Source organism: Mauremys mutica, chromosome 6 (genome assembly GCF_020497125.1).
Source record: "Mauremys mutica isolate MM-2020 ecotype Southern chromosome 6, ASM2049712v1, whole genome shotgun sequence".
Taxonomy (NCBI): Eukaryota; Metazoa; Chordata; order Testudines; family Geoemydidae; genus Mauremys; species Mauremys mutica.
In genome coordinates this window covers 26,252,750-26,273,359 of record NC_059077.1, presented here as the reverse complement: position 1 = coordinate 26,273,359, position 20,610 = coordinate 26,252,750, and the positions used below count along the sequence as shown (strand labels likewise).

Below are 20,610 nucleotides of genomic sequence, written 5' to 3'. Positions count from 1 at the left end.
TAAGTCATGTCACTTCAGCAGTTATTTGACAATTAGAACTGCACAAGTTCTTCATCCCACAGAGCAATGAAGACACTGGCCTCTGTGTGGGACCAGGCATAGTGATGAAAACACAAAAAAGTTTGGATTCTCATGTATTTGTATCAGGGTGGATAAAAATCAATGATTTTTTTTTTAAAAGGATTTTTTTATTTGAATCAGGTTTTTTCCTCAAAAAAATCTGATATCTAAAGATAGTTTTAATTAAGATACATTATAGCTCAAAGATATCGCCTCATGGAATAGGGATTATTAATTCTGTAGTATGAGACAATATATTCATGTAATGTTTAAGAAAATTCACCCTGATTTGTACCGTAAAAGTGGCTTCTAATTTGGACCTCATGCTTTTGCCAACAATATTTGAATAGGCTTATACTTATGTCCCAGAGGACTGCAGAACAGTTCCGTGTAGATAGCACACCAGACAGGTCACCGCACGTGTGTAAACAGTGTAGTGTGGGGCAGCAGCAGAGAGGACTACTTGCACTGGTTTAGTTAAATTGAAAGTGGGATGCATCCACACTGCCATTAGATATATTTAACTTCCACTGATACAGAAATGCATTGGTTGTGAACTGAAGTAGCACCTATTGATTTTTGAGACTAGAGTACCATTGGTTAATATTTCAATATAGTAACTCTTTCTGCATTGGAATCTAAATACACCTCTACCCCAATATAATGCTGTTCTCGTTAGCCAAAAAATCTTACTGCATTATAGGTGAAACCATGTTATATCGAACTTGCTTTGATCCGCCGGAGTGCGCAGCTCCGCCCCTCCCCCCGAGCACCGCTTTACCGCGTTATATCTGAATTTTTGTTATATTGGGTCACATTGTATCGGGGTAGAGGTGTATAAAGTAAGTGTTCTTTGTTAAAATTCCTATGTAGGTTTAGTTATGAAACTTAATTATTAGGTTTTTTGTTTGTTTTTTAATTTTGCAAATAAACAGATCCAGCAGAGACCTTTTTATAATTATTTTTTTTACAATAGACAAAACATTTCTTGCATCTCAAATAGCTGAAAGGATTTTCTTAAAACTCTCTTCTGCTTTCACTGCCCCTCCCCAAAAGGGTGTGTTGAGGGAAAGAAACCAACCCCTGGGCCAAGACCAGATACAGGCAATTTTAAAGAAGCGTTTTCAGGAAGCTTATGTGTATGTTAAAGTGGAGGTTTATAATACAAATTCTGAGCAATACAAAGCCTCTACTATAACAAAGGTGACTGTTTAAATGGGTCCAACCAATGAGTCTAATCCTCCAAAAACACCACCATGTGCATAACTTTACTTAAATGAGCAGTCCCATTACCACAATAGTACTACTTATGTCTGTAGAGTTATGCACATGTAAGGGTTTGCAGCATTAGGTCCAGGAAAGCGATGCTAATAAACTTTAAATGGAGTAAGTCAGAAAGAATATCCCAAGAGAGCTAATTAACACATGACTTTAAAGTATACTTTATAAAGGGTTAGTTATTTCTCCAAACAGGTCACCTGGACCTCAGTTTCTTCTATTCTTCTCCAGTGAAATCAGAAGCCTTTACCTGATGCTGTGGGTAACTTTTGAAGCTCCATTGGTGTGGAGAGGAGGGGAAGGGGAAGTGCTGATTGGATCTGTCTCCTCTTCCCCGATCATCTGTCCCAATTCCTATCAAAGCAGGTGATTGATTTCCCTACTTCTCTGAAAGGGGAGACAAGTTTAGGAGGCAGAAATGGGACTGGACAGTCACATTTCTTCCTGTGTCTGATTATGCTTCAGTGTTGAGCCAAGGAGAAACCGGGCCTGTCTTATCTACTGTAGGATGAATCAGACCCCAGGCAGTCCATTTCTTTGAGTGCACTTGAGGAGGTGGTGCTAGTATGCAGTAGGTCCAGCAAAATCTAGAGATTTTCTTGACCCAGTTGTTTCTCCCTCTATGGACAGCGATTGTTTGTTTGCATCCGGGTAGTTTCTGGTTTGTATCTCACATGCCTCCATTAATGCAGGATTTTGGAGGTGCTCTGGTTCTGAGTTTTAACTATTAATGTGTTTGAATATCAGTTTTAGCTTGGTATTCAGTGCATGTTATCATGTGTTGCTTGGTAATTTTATAAATAATTTTTATGTAGACTCTTTTTGTGTGTGTGCGTGCAAGAAACTTCATTTTAAAGAGGTTTATCCTCTTAGTCTTCACTTTCCTAAAATAGCAACCATGGTTGTGGTACTTTTTATTCTTTCAAGCAGATACAATGCATGGAATTTTCTCTATTAACTTGTGCTCCCCTTTCTCTATAGCTGCCCACTCTCTCATTGCTGGGGCACTGATTGAGTTCCATTTTGCATTTAAAATGGAGATTAAATCTCTTATGTGAAAAATACAGCATCATCAAATTTACAGCACTTATTCTTTGAGTGAAAAATGAATTTACAAGTAAATTCATTCGATGTTCAAATTAATTATAGAATGGATAAACATACTTTTTTTCCCCCAAAAACATTGATAAAAATTGGATTTTATTTACATTGGAGTTTTTTATTTTGCTGTTTTTAATTTTTTTCTTTTTAAAAATAAACCTGTTTAAAATTAAATCTGAAAATAATACAAAATATGTTAAGGCCCATATTTATTACAGTCTCTTAAACCAAAAAATAAATATGCTGAATCCATGACTGAGCCTCTATCAAAATCTTAATGTTAAAGGCTGCTTTTTCTATATAAAGAATGAATCAAGGGATAAAGGTAACTTTTGAGATAATGCTTTAAAAATATGGCACAATAGGTCATGTACCATATTAAGGACTTAATCTTGTGGGGGGCCTCTAGGGGCTGTGCTACTGGATACCCTAGACTGGTAAAGTCATCGCAAAGTTGGGACGTATCTCAGACACCAGGAGACGCTTTCATGTTTTTCATCAGGGTTATCCATTGAACCTACCTACCTACTCCAATTTTATAGCTTTTCGCTACCTGAGCTCTGATTTTCTTAGTTCTCAAATTATGTCTCCACCCACCATGGAAATTTACTCTCCAACTCATGGAAGACTACTGGTCTGCCCAGTGAAACCAGCCCTTGCTTCTTGAAGTGTCCGTCTCTTTGCGTGAGTACACAGCGATACAGACAAACAGGAATGCATTAATATCTCAACGGCCTATGAGCAAATAAAATACTGCAGTGCAAAAGGTATGTGGGTTACACAAGCAGAGGTCTTGTTTTGTTAGTGTTTTTGTTTTCTTTCTGGGGGTAATGGTTGGGTGTGGCAGGGGAATTATGTAACAAGAGGAGAAGGAGCAGAGTGCAACCAGAAAGGAGCAGCACTGGTATCAAATCAGGATACTATGAAAGGACAACATTCTTCAGAGAGCAGGCTCTAGTGTTGATTTTAACTCCTGGAGACTGGGAGGGGGGGGGAAAAAACCTGTCATGCCCACAGGTCCTAAAAAGATTCTGTAGGGAATATTTTCAAGAAAATACCTGTACCTCTAAGTAAAAAGGAACATATGCCAAATGTAAACAGTCCAACAAAAAGATGCAAGACTTGGCTGTCAGAATGAAACAACATTATGAAAAATGCTCTTCAGAAGGCAATGACTTTGAAGATGAAGTGCATCTCTGAACAGTCTGGGTCAACTGGTTAGTAAAATTATTTTTGCATTATTATGGACTGCTTTCTGTGTTTTACTATGATAAATGATAGCTTAGATTATTGTCATAAATTTGTGTTTTGGGTGGATTTCTTATGAATTTCAAAATGTTTATGTTCAAAATATAATTGGTATGTTTGTGGAGTACTTATCAATTACCATTTTTGCTCTTGCGGCTGGACTTTTCAGATTTTTTTTTTTTTGCTCAATATAATCATATCTAGGTGTAGCTTTCCTGTTTAAAAGTAAAGTTTTATTAGGCAATTTATGAATATTAACATTTTCAATGTTCTTTCAAACTGTTTGAGATGTTGGTAGAGTTAAGGATTTAAATAGACTTAGATAATCCTTGATTTATTTATTTATTAATTTCCTTAATACTTGGTTTAGATTAAATTATATCATTTAAACAGTGGTACAAACCTCTGCAGTAGGTGGAATCTTTCATTTACAGTGTCTTTTTTTTTAAAGCTGTCATTGAGTAATACTCAGTGAGTTAGTGACTATTTTTATTTTTTTTTTAACCATTTTTGTTTCAGGGTCCATCTTAGACATAAGAGGTTATGAATGCCCATCCTGAGTCATCTGCTGGTACCACCAGCAGCATTGCAAGTAAGCATACATCAGATGGTAAACTACCTTTATTCTCCCCCAAGATGTACGGTGGAATTCAATGATCGACTTTTGAACTATTTATTAAGAACTGGCCTTTCTGATGACAATTCGTGAAGAAAATCATGACAACACAGGTGGAACTATCACGCCACAGTAGTCAACGTAGGACTAAAGAGAAATGTGGAAGATATCCTGACTATTCTGAAACATATTTGCATACCCTTGAATAAATTGCAGAAAGATTGCTGCTGTATTGTTGATTCTGTTGCAATTTTGAAAGAACTTGAAGAGACACTGAAGAAAGAAAAACCCAACAACAAAGTTCTGTTGCAGGCTGTAAAGAAGCAGATGGATTAAGCGCTTACTCCTCATTTTCTTGCCAATATTTTCAACCCAGAATACCAGGGTAGATGCCTAACTGCTAAAGAATATGATGCAGCTGTGACATTGGTGACAATTAGATGCCCATCAGTCATGCCAATTGTAATAACCATTTAAGCAGCTAATGTTTTTTAAAAAAAAAAAGTTACACCATTGGACTGGTGGATGTTGTTAGCTAAGCACCTGTGCAGAGTTTGTTGAAGTGCTAAACCAGCTTTTGACAGCAGTAGCCTCTTCAACAGGTGCAAAAAGAATATTTTTTCATTTGAACTAATTCAAAGTTGGAAAATCTTTTGGGAGTTGAAAAAGCTGGAAAACTTGTTTGTTTTCTCTTCCTGTCTCTGAATAAAAACAAGGAGGCAGGAGGGAATGAAATCAACTATTTTTAAAAGTCTGAAAGACAGCCTAAGTAATTTAGGAGACTGTTCTCTCATTTTCAAGAGACTTGGGCAAGTAGGGACTTATGCTCCCATTAATTTTACTTAGATGTATTTGAAAAGTTTCCCAGGCTGCCCTGAAATCAGTTTAATTCAATGAGTATGATTAATCTCTCTGTTTAATAAATCATTTAGTTGTAATTGTGACACATATTTTGATAAAAGATGTTTATGTATCCAAAACACCTCCAGTTATTTTGTTTAATAAAAATACATTTTATATACAGTTTGTCTTTAATTAAATTCCAGTTACTGTCCTAATGCACTTGACACACATAATGAGAGAAGTTAATTATTCATTTTCTAACATACTAAAAATGCACAATTAGTAAGAATTTGAAAATATTAAGTTATATAATTGCTTAAATAAATGCGATATAGTGTACCCTTCTAGGTCAAAAACAGATGTACCAAATGTAGTATAAAGATTCTACTTAATTGTAAATCAACATGATTTAATGGTTATACCAGCCAATGAGAGTGCCCCTTTTTTAGAAAATATCTGAAGTACAAATGGACAGGATTGATTTGATTTAAATCACTAGTCAGGAAGACTCAATTTAATCATGGTTTTTTACATAAAAGTGCATTCTTGTTGGTTGGTATAACCTTAATACATATTCTTCATAACTCAGAAATTAGATGTAGGTTTCATTTTTACAAGGTATACACTATACATTTTTAAACAGTGATTTATTTTGAAAACTTTTCAGATTAGTTTTACAGCTGTATCAGAAAATGAATGATTGTTTGGGCATTTCATTTACCAAAGGTAATTGAAGCAGATATTTCTGAAGTCATTGGGAGGTGAACTATCTCCAATTCAACAGATGGGTACCCAGAAATCACCTACTACAGGACAGGCCCAACAAGGAAAATAACAGAACACCACTGGCCATCACATACAGCCTCCAGCTAAAACCTCTCCAGCGCATTATCAACGATCTACAGCCTATCTTGGAAAACGATCCCTCGCTCTCACAGACCTTGGGAGGCAGGCCAGTCCTTGCTTACAGACAACCCCCCAACCCGAAGCAAATACTCACCAGCAACTACTCACCATACCACAGAAACACCAACCCAGGAACCAATCCCTGTAGCAAACCTCGTTGCCTACTCTGTCCCCATATCTACTCTGGCGACACCATCAGAGGACCCAACCACATCAGCCACACCATCAAGGGCTCGTTCACCTGCTCGTATACTAATGTTATATAGCCATCATGTGCCAGCAATGCCCCTCTGCCATGTACATTGGCCAAACAGGACAGTCCCTACATAAAAGAATAAATGGACACAGATCGGACATCAGGAATGGTAACATACAAAAGCCAGTAGGTGAACACTTCAGTCTCCCTGGACATTCTATAACAGATATAAAAGTCACTATTCTTGAACAAAAAAACTTCAGAAACAGACTTCAAAGAGAAATAGCAGAACTAAAATTCATTTCCAAATGTAACACCATTAATTTGGGCTTGAATAGGGACTGGGAGTGGCTGGCTCATTACAGAAACAGCTTTGCCTCTCCTGGAATTGACACCTCCTCATCTGTTATTGGGAGTGGACTACATCCACCCTGATTGAATTGGCCCTGTCAACATTGGTTCTCCACTTGTGAGGTAACTCCCTTCTCTTGATGTGTCATTATATAATGCCTGCATCTGTAACTTTCACTCCATGCATCTGAAGAAGTGAGGTGTTTTTTACCCACGAAAGCTTATGCCCAAATAAATTTGTTAGTTTTAAGGTGCCACCAGACTCCTTGTTGTTTCCAGTTCAACAGGTTAATCATTAATATTTGGAGGATTTTCTTGCCATGCTGTATTAGGAGGAGAACATCACCAGACAGACATTTAAATTGTTTTATTTAACTAAAACAACAGCGTTATGGATTCTGGATTTTTTTTCTTCAACAGGAACCTTACAATATTTTAACAAAAAAGCATGTGTCTCTCGCTTCTCACATTTATCTCCAGACTTCTCCTTTTCCAAATCTATTCCGCCCCCAACAATCTTCTATTTATTGAACTTTTTGAAACTTTGTACTTTTAGAGAGAGGTAAGGGATTGACCCCTGTGTACACAAATTTGCAGAGGGACAATAGAGTTGAGGTCTATTATTTCTCCCCTCTATTTATTTATTTATTTATTTATTTATTTTAAAAACATTTTTGCTATTAACAAGCATGTTACCTCTGGAGAGACAAATCTACAGTTTGAGAACTGCAAAACTAAGCATCTCTGATGGTGTCTTCTAGACTGAGCACTGAGTTCCATTGGGTATATAGAAAGATTAACCTAAATAATCTATACAGAAGCCTATGGAACCCCATAAGCTTTTTTCCCTAATCCATGAACTATTGGAACTCATTTACAAACTTTTCTTAAACATTACATGAATATATTGTCTTATATATAGAATTAGAATTTAAAATCCCTATTCCATGATGAGATAACTTTGAGCTATAATGTATCTTAATTAAAACTATCTTTTAATTTGGATGTTTTTATTTAAATTGGATTTTTGAGGGAAAAAACTATTTTTAAAATTAATTTTTTTTCCATCTTGCAAATGGAAAAGCTGATTAAAATTGATGATTTAAATTGTGGCTTTCCACTTCATGATTTAAATTGCCTTGATTTAAATTAATTCACCTGTTAATCTTTTTCTTTGTCCCAATTATCTAATAGAAGTACCTCTATTTCACATAATGCTCATTTTACTAGTACAGCTCTCTAAACTAATATATTAATTGCAATTTAAAATCCAGATTCACCAGTGAGTTTTGGGAGCTTTGTACTGCTCAATCATGTCAGCGTGATGGGGGAATATGTGGAAAAAAAAATCCAGTATTTAAAAATCAATTTAGTCTAGTCGGGGACCACAAACATTAAGATGCCTTAATCCTAATCCTATAGTTATTTCATTGTCACTGCAGGGCAGAGTTAAGCGTGTTTGGGTCATTAACTGTATATTTTTAACATATTTGGATTTCTTTTAAGTGTAATATTAAACCCAGGAAATGTAGTTATGCGTTTTTTTAATGATTATTATTTAAGATAATTGCATCTCTGTAATTTTTTAAAAAAATCTTAAATTACTGATACCTGCTCTCAACTAAATTCCATCTTTTAAGTCTGGGAATCATATACTCTGTGCAAAGTCTTCAGAGATTCTTTTAATTGTGTGTACAGTATCTAGCACAATGGGGTTCTGATCATTGATTGAGGACAAAGTGCAAATAAATAATCCTTAATCTGTTCTTTGAAAAGGCAGCATGGTGTGTCTGAGAATAATACCTACAATTCTTAGAAATCAAATGCATTGTCTACTTGAGCGAAGGAACTCAATTTTTTGGAGTAGTTTCTGAATACTGGACTTCACATGCATATGGGTGTGAATTCAGAGTGCTTATTTTCATTGTGAGTAGTTGATTTCCCTCCAGACGTTATCTCAATAAATTGATAGTGAAGGTTATGCCTTCGTTCACATGCAGTGCCTCAGGTTGCATTGTATACTCATAAAACATTGTTTATTGACTTCTTAATGAGCCTGATTTGTGACAATCTTCCAAACTTGCATGAGCACCTTGATAAGATCTGAGTACTTGTGAAGAACTTTCACTTTCAAAAAATAATTTCTGTCTACTTAACTCTGACCAGTGATTGATTCCATTGAATGTTTCTAGTCAAATTATTCCTTATGTTCTGCTTAATTCCTGTGAACAGCATTGAGTTTGGAAGGCTGTTCTCAAAGGCTTGTTTGCAAACAACTGCATTGCACCCAGAGACTTTGAGTAATCTCCATGTGATTCAAGTATAACACAGTGGTTGTCTGGGATTGTTTATTAATTCTGTGGTCCTTTTAAAGTGAGAGGAAGAAAAAATTTTTTATATAATTTTTAATCAGAATTGTTAAATGAGCTTCTGTATGCAGTGTAGTTGTACATTTAGTCCCAGGATATTAGAGAGACAAGGTAGTCCAATAAAAGATGTGCCTCACCCATTTTGTGTCTCTAAATAAAATTTTGTGAGGTGAAAGGAGTTCCTGACCTTTAGTTTTAGTTACTTGAGAGAAGACCTTAAGGAAGTTTTCTGTTTGAGCTCACTTTTAGCACTTAGACCATTTGTTTTCAAACTGTGAGGCATTCCCCCTGGGTAGGGTGCAGCGAGGTTATCAGGGGTCAGTGAGTGAGGTCTCCACAGGGCTGCGGCCAGCCAAGTGTCCGGTTCAAGGCAGGACAGGACCCCTCCTTTAGCAGAGGTGGTAAAGGAGATGGGGAGAGCGCGGCCCATTCCAGCCCTCCCCAGGCAGCAGCCTGCTGCTCTCCCCTCCATGATTTCTGGAGACTCCTTGAACGCTCTTCCTGCTGCTGCCCTGGCCTGGATGCCCACTCGTCAACAGCCCTGGGTATTTTTAAACTCTCCGGAGCCTGTGGGAGTGAGAGGCTCTGGCAGGGGAGAGGGAAGGCGAGGACCCCCTGTCCATTCCATGCCATGCTGCCATGGGCTCCTCTGGGGGTGGAGCCAACCAAATGATGCCACCACTGTGCTCCTCTTGGTGAGTCACTTTCTGCCCTAAATGGGAGTGAGTTAGTGAGGGGCTGTTATGAGACTCCAGTGTAGAAGGGAAAGTTTGGGAAGTTCTGCTTTAGACTACGTTTATAGGATCCTCTGATGTAAGTGATATTGGCTGGTGCTTCAGCCTGCTGTTTCCACTGTAAATATACTCACAATACATGCACTGGTTATTGTATTAACTACTGATCAAGCATCTTGAAAGGGATGTGTGTGAAAGTACACATTAATTAAACTCATTTATAGAGTCATTGACATGTTTGTGGAAATCTACCATGCTTCCTGTTTGTTCTGCCAGTATATACTAAACAGGAACAGTGGTTGGAACATTATTTTTACATGTGGTCAGACAATGCTGCCAAATCTGTTAAGGGAAGGTGGTACCACTGGTGCTAGTGTGGTGATTACAGTTTGTGGTCCTTCCCTGCACTGGCTGCTTTATGAAGTAGAGCTCTGTGGTGATATCCTGAACTTGCTAGAGAATGGAATCTCTGACTCGCGTTATGATTCTGGTGGGGTAAATGTGATATCTCCATCCTCAAGTACTTAAATTATGAGAATTTTGTGAAATATGGATTCTTCTTGCTTTCTGATTTTGCATTTTTAGTGTACGTTTGTGTCACATTTTCAAGCTTTTCTTCATAACCAGGAGGGCTAAAAAACTTCTTTTTTAAATGAAAACTTGATTCCAGGAGCTAGTGTTTCAGGAAAACTAAACATGAGTTGGCAACACTGCTAATCATACCTTCCTACCTTTTCCTACTATTTATAGGAAATTTCAATCCATTATTTTGCAAATATATACACACACCAGTTCTGGACTTTCCCCCTGCTGCCATGATATAAGAATTTACAGGGATGTCAGGGAGAGAGTCCTGCACCGAATCTTGGATCTTTGGTTCAAGGGGAATCCAATTAGCTGCAGAACCTCAGATCTGGTTAGGGTGAGGATATATATCTCAATTGCGGGTAGGAAAAGAATGGCTAGCGCCAGGCTGAGCCAGATTACTTTCCTTAAATTGTTCACTCTGTATTGTTTTACTCCACCCCTCACACTGGTATTTCTCTCATCTTACATCTCATCTCATCTTTTTTTTAATTCAAGTTTATTTCTGGTAATGATATGAAAATGAGCCATACCTCTTTTACCTAGTTAGAATCCATTCCCTGTGAATATTGATTGAAACTAAGGTTTGAGTTTATGCTTGACCTACATGCTGACTACTTCATACTTCTCTCCTGAACTAGTGTATTCTGAGGTGGTATTCTGTAATTCTTTATCAGCCTGGTCCTTCTGTTGTATATTGCTGGTATGAACGGATTATAATGGATCAAATTGTTTTGCTCGTTTTTGTAGTTTAGTAATAGAAAAGACCTCTTGTCCTTTCAATTTCCTGCTTGTATTGTAGATCGTATACTGGAGTCCCTTCTCCAGGACAGGAAGTTTGTGCTGCAATGAGATCTTAACTGGGGGATTAGTATTTTTTTTCTTTTCTTTTCCTATTTGATGGTAGGGGTTTTGGAAAGTATCCAGGACTCTGAGTTGCATGAAAATTTGGGATGCTTTCTGGCCCCTCGATAAGCTGGAAAATTAGTTTAGCAAGATTTCTCTCAAGATTTGCAGTCTGTATGAATAAGTATTATTGTATCATTAGAGAAATGGAAATGTACTTGCCTATAATTCAGCCTCTCTGAAGGTATAACTATATTCCTGTTTGCCCACCTGCCTTCCTCTCAGAGTTTAAACTTTTTATCAGCTTAAGTCTGATCATTTAAGGAGTTCTTTGCTCCCGTTTATGAAAGAACTGAAGCTGAACATTTTAGAAGGCCCAGAAGTATTGGCATCTGAGTGTTACAGGTCCAAAAGCTTTTGTGAGTTAGGGAATTTCCCACCTATGCCATGCTAAAAGCAAAAACCAAAAGAATAGGAGTCAGTTAAATTATATTTTCAGAGAAGACAAATAGCAGGCTGCTAAGGCCCTGAAATTAGGGGTTATGACCTAAACTGACAGCAGTACCATAACTATACCCTGGCATCATCCTCTTTAATTTTCCTTTGTTATGGCTTTGACAGCTTGAAGCATGTAAAACTGGATAAAGTGCTAGAAAAATAAACTATACAGAACAATCCTGAACTTGGCTCATGATGGACCTGTCAACAGAATCTCTTCCATCTTTAAATTGTATGATCCCCTGAAAAGTAAATGCTTTTGATGTGGTATCCAAATATATGTGTAGAATTTTTTTTTATATCAACCTCCATTTGTTTAGTGGGTTTTATTTGGTTTAACCCTGATGCATAACATTCTACCATACACTCCCTCCCCAAGCTATCCTGTATGTGTTTGACCACTTATCTGATTGATAATGCTTACTGACTGTTCAGTTGGAAGTTAGACTGGAGTAAATTTTGTTGGCATAAAGGTTGCATCTCCTAGTGGTAGGGCAGGCTAGTGCCCTGTTCTTCTACATCAGTTTAGGGTATGTCTTGAGTAGAGACTTGCCCATTTATTCAGATTTTGTGTTCTGCAGTAAATCTCTTTTTGAACAACAGAGACCACTAACACGTTTGTGGAGCTATGGGGGATAGTGCTGTCTGTGATTAGAGCAGTCATTTTCAAACTTGTTTGTACAGAGCTGGCTGGTCAGAAGGTGCTTGCTGTCCTTTTTTTCCAGCTGCAACTTTAATTAAGACAGTAGAAAATGCATTAAATATTTCACTAATAATTCTTATCCAGTCTGTGATAGGATTAATTAAAAGGGCTAATGTCCATGTTCTCAGTTGTAGCTGGTCTTGGCTGCTTTAGAAAAGCAGTTCCCTGAGTCTGGAGATTACTATAGATCCACCCCCATGCAAACTCCTTCTTGTTGCTGCTTCCTAGCGGACGGGGAAGTAGTGGTCCGTCTCCAGCTGTAGTATGGCCTGGGGTAGTGGTTGGTTGGAAAACATAAGGTTTTAATATCAGAAAAGTTAAGAAGGTGAATATTTTATTGAATGTGGTACAGCTGCTGTTAAACAATTCATGCCTACAATTTGGCATCATGGAAGAATAGCCTCTGGCTAAGGCACTGCACTAGTTTTTGAGATAACAGGTTCACTTCCTAATTTGACCACAGAATTCCTGCATGACACTGAACAAGTCACTCACTCTGTGCTTTAATTCACAGTCTGTAAAAAGGAAGTAATACTTCCCTAACTCTCAGAGGTGCTGAGAATAAATAATGAATTACTCAGGTATTGTAGTGTTGGAGAATATATAAATATCTAGATTTACAATTTGCTGAAGTTTGCTTAATACAGGGTATTGCTAAAATTTTCCTTTGAAACAGGAGTGTGTCCGCTTCTTGGGCTTGTGCCGTTTACTCTGGGAACTCAAACATGCATATTGTGGTGCTAGGTGGAAGCCAAATCAAAACTCTTTGAAGAAAAAAGACTAGATCCTTAACCAAAGCAGGAGAAATAAACAGGGTACCTATTATGTTTGGGAAAATGTGATGAATGCTTGTTTTTTCTGAATCATATCTACCAATAATCTATTTCTTTTGCAGAACCCTATGATAACTTGAGGGAGATTCTCCAAAATGTGGCCAAATTACAAGGTGTTTCAAATATGAGAAAACTAGGCCACTTGAATAATTTTACTAAGGTAAGAACTTAACTGGTACAGCTTGTTTAGTGGTCAGATATTTTAATGATTATTTTATTTGTACTATGCCAGATGTTTGTTTAGGAGCCTCACAATAGTCCCTGCCACAAAGAGTTTACCATTCAGAATTTAGATATGACACCATGGCAATAGAGAACAAACAAGATCATGCATTAGTTCACTTACCTCTTGGTGGCTGAATTCTTGTTTGTTTAATTCACTCATGGGTTATGTGACAGAAGTGAGTTTTAGTGGAGATTTGAATTACATGAGCAAAGCTAGGATAGGTTTGAGAGGAGAATGGAGTTGCAAGGAAAAAGGAATGGAGATGTTTGGGGTGCAGGGGGAGTGGGAGGAAAAGAAGAGTGTTTCCGGAGATCTGGGGAAAGAGAAAGGAGACTAATTCAGATATAGGTAGGCCTGTAGAGGGGAGGTGACTTGCCCAAGGTCACCCAGCGAGGTTAGCAGCAGAGCCAGGAACAGGATCAAATCTCCTGAGTCTGAGTGCAGTGCACTGTTCATTGGACCAATTATATTATTTATATTGTACTATTAACTGCTTCAATCTATTCCTTATGTCATAAAATCATTTTTTGCAAATGCTTAATGTGTAATACCTGGATGCCTGAGCATCATGGAGTCTTTTGCATACAGATGTGAGCTGGGACTTTTCATACTTACTATTTTAAAATATGTATAGTGCTTTACAGGCAGATCAGAAGCCTTATCTCAGTTTCCTAGGCTTATTTTAAATTTTGTTTAACTTTGACATGAAAGTGAGATTTTCCCATAGAGACACTAATGATCCTGAAACTCATCGGGATATACCTTGGCTTCCTATTATCTTCACATCCCAATTTCTATGCCAACTGTGGTTCTTGAGAATTGCAGCTGAGGACCAATACTTTGTAGCCATATCGTGCAGTCTCCTTCCTGTTCTTTGATACTGTAGTTACCAAACCTAGCAGTAATTATGGTCTCAAAATTTGAGGCTCGAAGCATCCAAATATACTGTTATCTGTGCAACCGAAGACACTATCATCCACAGGCCTGAAGGACAGAGATAGTTTCCTTCCACCTAGTTCAGAATTCTGTGAAAATTCTGTGAAATTCCAGGAAGATTAGGAAAGAGCAATTAGTGGCAGAACTATAAGTAGACCAACTTCTAATACTGTTTTGTACACTGACAAACAGCTCTTTTTTTCCCCTTGACAAATATATATGAAATACCTGGCTCTTTGCAGAGTATATTGTATATTTATTGAAAATATCATATAATTGTTTTGAATCAAGCTAGAAACAATGTCTTGAAACTTTGAAATAAGATGAATGACATAATCGGGGTTAGGTTCTCAGGTTTTCAGTGTCTTGCAAAAGATTAGAGTTTTTAAAGTGATTATAGAATTCCAACCCACTGCAAATAGTCTAAATATTTCTGCTTTTGTGTCAGTTTGGTATTCCTAAGACTTACTTTTACAAAGTGCATACTTTTTCTCTTCAAAAAGCAGTTTTGACTTATCTAATACGTTTTTTCCATTTTTCGTAGATATGAGTGTATATGTGAAATATTTTGAAGAAATAGTTTACTGCTAAGGTGAATCTTATAGATCCCCACACTTGAGACTGTCTGCAGCATATTACTGACAGAGCTGAGTAACAAGCCAAGAATTTAGAACCCTAAGCAGAGCCAGTTATGTGACCCTAGAAAACATACTGACCCAGATACCAACTGCCAGTTTCTTATTTATAGGCAGTGTTATTGTAGCCATGTTGATCCCAGGATATTTAGAGATACTAGATGTTTACTCTTTAATTCATTATGCTTCCCTATCTTATGGTTTTATTTTTCTTTAGTAAGGAAAAATGAAGGAGTAAATGTGGTCTGTTTTAGATGTACAGTAGAAATGATTTTTCTATTTTAATACTTGATTATCTCTTCCTGGAACAAGTGACTTCCGGCCATATTTACCATTTTATGTTAAAAGAATCAGTGAATAGGATGAGATGAGGCTTACCTTTATTTCCAAATCAGAGAATCAATATTTTTTCCTGTTTTGCTTCTGTTTATATATTCCTTTTACAGTTTCCTTGTGAATGCCATCAAACAGTTACTTTTTGGCTAAATTTCTCCTTTGTTCAGCTATATTTCAGAAAAAGACAGGAGTACATATGACTAATTGAATATGAACTCTCTATGAAGTAGTGGTGGAATTTGATACAAGTAGGGAGTCAGGATTTAAATTGGTTTTTAATTTAAGCAGGTATTTCAGATTCAGCCGGATTCTTTAAGTAAACTAATGTAAATGTTCCCACCATTTTGTCTTCCCTCTGTTTGCTTTCCCTAAATTATGTTGTATGCTCTAGAATGTGTTGCATTTACTTCTGCTGCATAAATAGTATAACATTCAACATATCTCCTAAAAGATAGACACTATATGTTTTATGCATATGACCTTAAGCCAAGAATGTAGAAACCTAATCTAAATACAACTGTTTCAGTAATTAGTAGATACTAGTAAGTAGTAGTAATTAGATCAGTAGTTGCTGATCCAGTAACTGCTTCTAAGTTTTCCTCTAGATACCTGTTTTTATATTCAAAAGTGGACTGCCAGATTTGTAAAGTCTCTTTGCTTTGTGGGAAAAATTGGAACATTTTAAAATAAGTCCAGAGTGCTGTTAGAATCTTAAGTTAATGTTCTTTTTTTTTGGTTGGGGTGTGTGTGTGTGTGTGTGTGTTGTTTAGATCAAAGTGTCTGTAAACTGAAGAGCACACTATCTTGTATCTTTAAACAGTTTTCGGGTTGAAAAGTTGCTTCTACTCTAGGATCTATCTATGGATTTACCCATAAGAGACTTTTTGTTTAATTCAGCTTACAGCCATCATTTCTCCTCATAATGTTTCTACATTAAGAACATATTTTCTGTTGGTTAGAGGCAGTACATGAAGCAGAAGCAAGTGAGCTTGATTTTCATAAGCTAGTTTGATGCTTCCATGCTAAGGAAAGTAAGACGTATTTTTCAAGAATAAACATAATTTGGAATCCATTACTGAGGTGTTTATACAAAGTAACTTCTCCAAAGAAGCTTAAACATTATTTTAAATTATGCAACTTTGCATGTTTGCAGAAATAAATTTAATGTACAGAAGTGCAGCCAATTCATATAATTGGTGTAGCACAAAATAAAGATGTATTTAGAAGGACCTGAAAAGCTATTTATTGCATTACAGTAACTCCTCACTTAAACAACGTTAACCGGGACAATGTTCATTGTTATGTTGCTGATCTATTAGGGAACAAGCTCGTTTAAAGTTGTGCAATGTTCCCTTATAAGGTCGTGTGGCAGCTGCCTGCTTTGTCCACTACTTGCCGGATTCTCTGGAAGAGCAGACCCTCCTTGTGGGCATTAGAACCGGGGGGGGAGGGGCAGCCCTCCCCTCATCAGCTCCCCTAAATTCCCTTTAAGGTACCTGGCTTGGCAGCTGCCCAGCAGCAGTTCAGCTGTCCCTCCCGCCACTGCTATGCTCCTGCCCTGCCCTCTGCCTTGGAGCTGCTCCCGGGAGCTTCCTGCTTGCTGTGGGGGATGGGGTGTGTGTGTGTACGCGTGCTGATATCAGTATGTTCCCCTGCTCCTGCCCCCGCTCCGTACCCCCTTTCCGCAAAGTGGAGGAGGGAGGGCTCGGTGACAAAGGAGGGAGCTTGCTGGAAGTTGTGGCTTCCGATCTGGACTGGCTGATCTGCTTAAAAGGGCAACGTACTTGAAGTAGGGTCAGCGTACTTAAAGGAGTAATGCACGTCTCTCTCTCTCCTTCATGCACGCACCACCCAGCACTTTGGAAAGTCAGCACCTGTGTAGCCATGCATGTGTTGTCAGGAGGAGGGAGCTCTAGTTGAATAGTGTGGGCTCATCATGTTCACTTTTTGCAAGGAAGTGTTTGCAGCCATTGCTCTGCATCTATTGTGTTTCCTCCCTCCTGCCTCAGTCCATGCTGCCTTGTAGAGTGTGAGGCTACATTAACAACAGCGTATTAACCCTTGAGGGCTCAGCCAAGTGCTAGTTCATCATTTAGTAGAAAGGCATTCCCTGTGAAATATTCCACCCTCTTACTCCACCACTCCCACCAAGCTTCACAATCATTCATTGCTGTGTACAGTATTAAACTGTTAGTTTAAAATTGTTTAAAACTTATACTGTATATGTATATGTGGCAAAAGACCACCTTGGCTTAACCATGAGATCTTGCTTGATCTAAAATAAAAAGGAGTCATATAAAAAATGGAAACTAGGACAAATTACAAAGGATGATTATAGGCAAACAGCACAGGAATGCAGGGGCAAGATTAGAAAGGCAAAGGCACAAAATGAACTTAAACTAGCTATGGGAATAAAGGGAAACAAGAAGACTTTTTATCAATACATTAGAAGCAAGAGGAAGACCAAGGACAGGGTAGGCCCACTGCTCAGTGAGGAGGGAGAAACAGTAATAGGAAACTTGGAAATGGCAAAGAGGCTTAATGACTTCTTTGTTTCGGTCTTCACCGAGAAGTCTGAAGGAATGCCTAACATAGTGAATGCTAATGGGAAGGGGGTAGGTTTAGAAGAGAAAATAAAAAAAGAACAAGTTAAAAATCTCTTAGAAAAGTTAGATGCCTGCAAGTCACCAGGGCCTGATGAAATGCATCCTAGAATACTCAAGGAGCCAACAGAGGAGGTATCTGAGCCTCTAGCTATTATCTTTGGAAAATCATGGGAGACTGGAGAGATTCCAGAAGACTGGAAAAGAGCAAACATAGTGCCCATCTACAAAAAGGGAAATAAAAACAACACCGTGCCAGGGAAGATAATGGAGCAAGTAATTAAGGAAATCATCTGCAAACACTTGGAAGGTGGTAAGGTGATAGGGAATAGTCAGCATGGATTTGTAAATAACAAATCATGTCAAAGTAATCTGATAGTTTTCTTTGATAGGATAACGAGACTTGTGGATAAGGGAGAAGCGGTGGATGTGGTATACCTAGACTTTAGTAAGGCATTTGTTACGGTCTCCCATGATATTCTTATCGATAAACTAGGCAAAGTCAACTTAGATGGGGCTGCTATAAGGTGGGTGCATAACTGGCTGGATAACCGTACTCAGAGTAGTTATTAATGGTTCCTAATCCTGCTGGAAAGGCATAACGAGTGGGGTTCCACAAGGGTCTGTTTTGGGACCGGCTCTGTTCAATATCTTCATCAACGACTTAGATATTGGCATAGAAAGTACGCTTATTAAGTTTGTAGATGATACCAAACTGGGAGGGATTGCAACTGCTTTGGAGGATAGGGTCAAAATTCAAAATGATCTGGACAAATTGGAGAAATGGTCTGAAGTAAACAGAATGAAGTTTAATAAAGACAAATGCAAAGTGCTCCACTTAAGAAGGAACAATCAGTTTCACACATACAGAATGGGAAGAGACTGTCTAAGGAGGAGTACGGCAGAAAGGGATCTAGGGGTTATAGTGGACCACAAGCTAAATATGAGTCAACAGTGTGATGCTGTTGCAAAAAAAAGCAAACGTGATTCTGGGATGCATTAGCAGGTGTGTTGTGAGCAAGACACAAGAAGTCATTCTTCCGCTCTACTCTGCTCTGGTCAGGCCTCAGCTGGAGTATTGTGTCCAGTTCTGGGCACCGCATTTTAAGAAAGATGTGGAGAAATTGGAGAGGGCCCAGAGAAGAGCAACAAGAATGATTAAAGGTCTAGAGAACGTGACCTCTGAAGGGAGGCTGAAAGAATTGGGTTTGTTTAGTTTGGAAAAGAGAAGACTGAGAGGGGACGTGATAGCAATTTTCAAGTATCTAAAAGGGTGTCATAAGGAGGTGGGAGAAAACTTGTTCACCTTAGCCTCTAAGGATAGAACAAGAAGCAATGGGCTTAAACTGCAGCAAGGGAGGTTTAGGTTGGACATTAGGAAAAAGTTCCTAACTGTCAGGGTGGTTAAACACTGGAATAAATTGCCTAGGGAGGTTGTGAAATCTCCATCTCTGGAGATATTTAAGAGTAGGTTAGATAAATGTCTATCAGGGATGGTCTCGACAGTATTTGGTCCTGCCATGAGGGCAGGGGACTGGACTCGATGACCTGTCGAGCTCCCTTCTAGTCCTAGAGTCTATGAATATAATGTCTTTTGTGTGGCGAAAAAAATTTCCCTCGAACCTAACCCCCCCATTTACATTCATTCTTATGGGGAATTTGGATTTGCTTAACATCGTTTCACATAAAGTTGCATTTTTCAGGAACATAACTACAAAGTTAAGTGAGGAGTTACTGTATTTATCTTTGGGAGAGTAGTGGATGACTCCCCCGGGAGGAAAAATTGTTGATCAAGGAGAGATTTGGCCATGTAGTGAAATATATGGCACTTTAAAAAACTGTATAAATATACTCCTGTGGGAATTCTGTGCCATTGCACAACACAGAATTTTTCAGAAATTAACATGCGCACAGAATTTCCTTTCCCCCACAGAAATGCGCTGCAGTGCTGCTAGGGGCCACTGGACCTGGCAGAGCCCAGCTCACACACAAAGACACTGTAGGGGGGGGAAAGAGGAGGCTAGAGGGTTCCTGACAGCTGCAGTTCCCAGCATGCCCTGATGGAAGGAGAGGGTGGTGTGCAGGAAACTGTGCAAGCCTGGGACCAAGCATCAGGCTGTTTCTCCCTCTGTATCCCTAGGCTCTGGGGAAGAGGGCGGGTGTCTGGGCTTGGGGCCATGGCTGGGCTCTGGGGAAGAGGGGTGCGGGTATCTGGGCAAGGGGAGCCCTGAACCTGGGCTCTGGGGGTTCAGGTGTATTGGCTGGGAGGGGGCCCGCAGTTGGGCTCAGGGAGGGGAGAAAGGGGTCAGAGAAATAGGAACTGGCTTGTCATAGGGGTTTCTCTAACTCTCTGCTCCTGTGGGAATTTTAGTGTGTCTCTGTATTGTTACAGACATACTTGCTGACGGGTATTTTGAAATAAATTACCAAAATAATTGAAATTGGTGTGATTATGTAGTGTTATTTTGACTAGTAAAATTTGCAGAATTTTAAAATATTGTGTGCAGAATTTTGAGGCACAGAATGCCCCCAGTAGTAATAAATACTTGTGGATTATACTATAAAAGGTCATGTCATCCTCATGAGGATATCCCAAATGGATCTAACAAAGCACAAAAAAAGTATTTACATGCTTAATTCTGTAGCCAAAGTATGTTGTCATATTCTTCTTCACAGGAGATCCTTATTTCTTTAGGCAACTGAGAAT

General features: G+C 38.4%; 1 protein-coding gene across 1 annotated transcript in view; it reads left to right on the top strand.

The window, feature by feature from the left end:
• The window catches only part of RICTOR (RPTOR independent companion of MTOR complex 2), a 170,397-nt gene that overhangs the window by 23,265 nt on the left and 126,522 nt on the right, over nucleotides 1–20,610 (top strand). Inside the window, exon 3 of the mRNA XM_045021191.1 lies at nucleotides 13,230–13,327. Coding sequence (XP_044877126.1) covers nucleotides 13,230–13,327 — 98 coding nt within the window. The remainder of the gene's footprint in view (nucleotides 1–13,229; nucleotides 13,328–20,610) is intronic.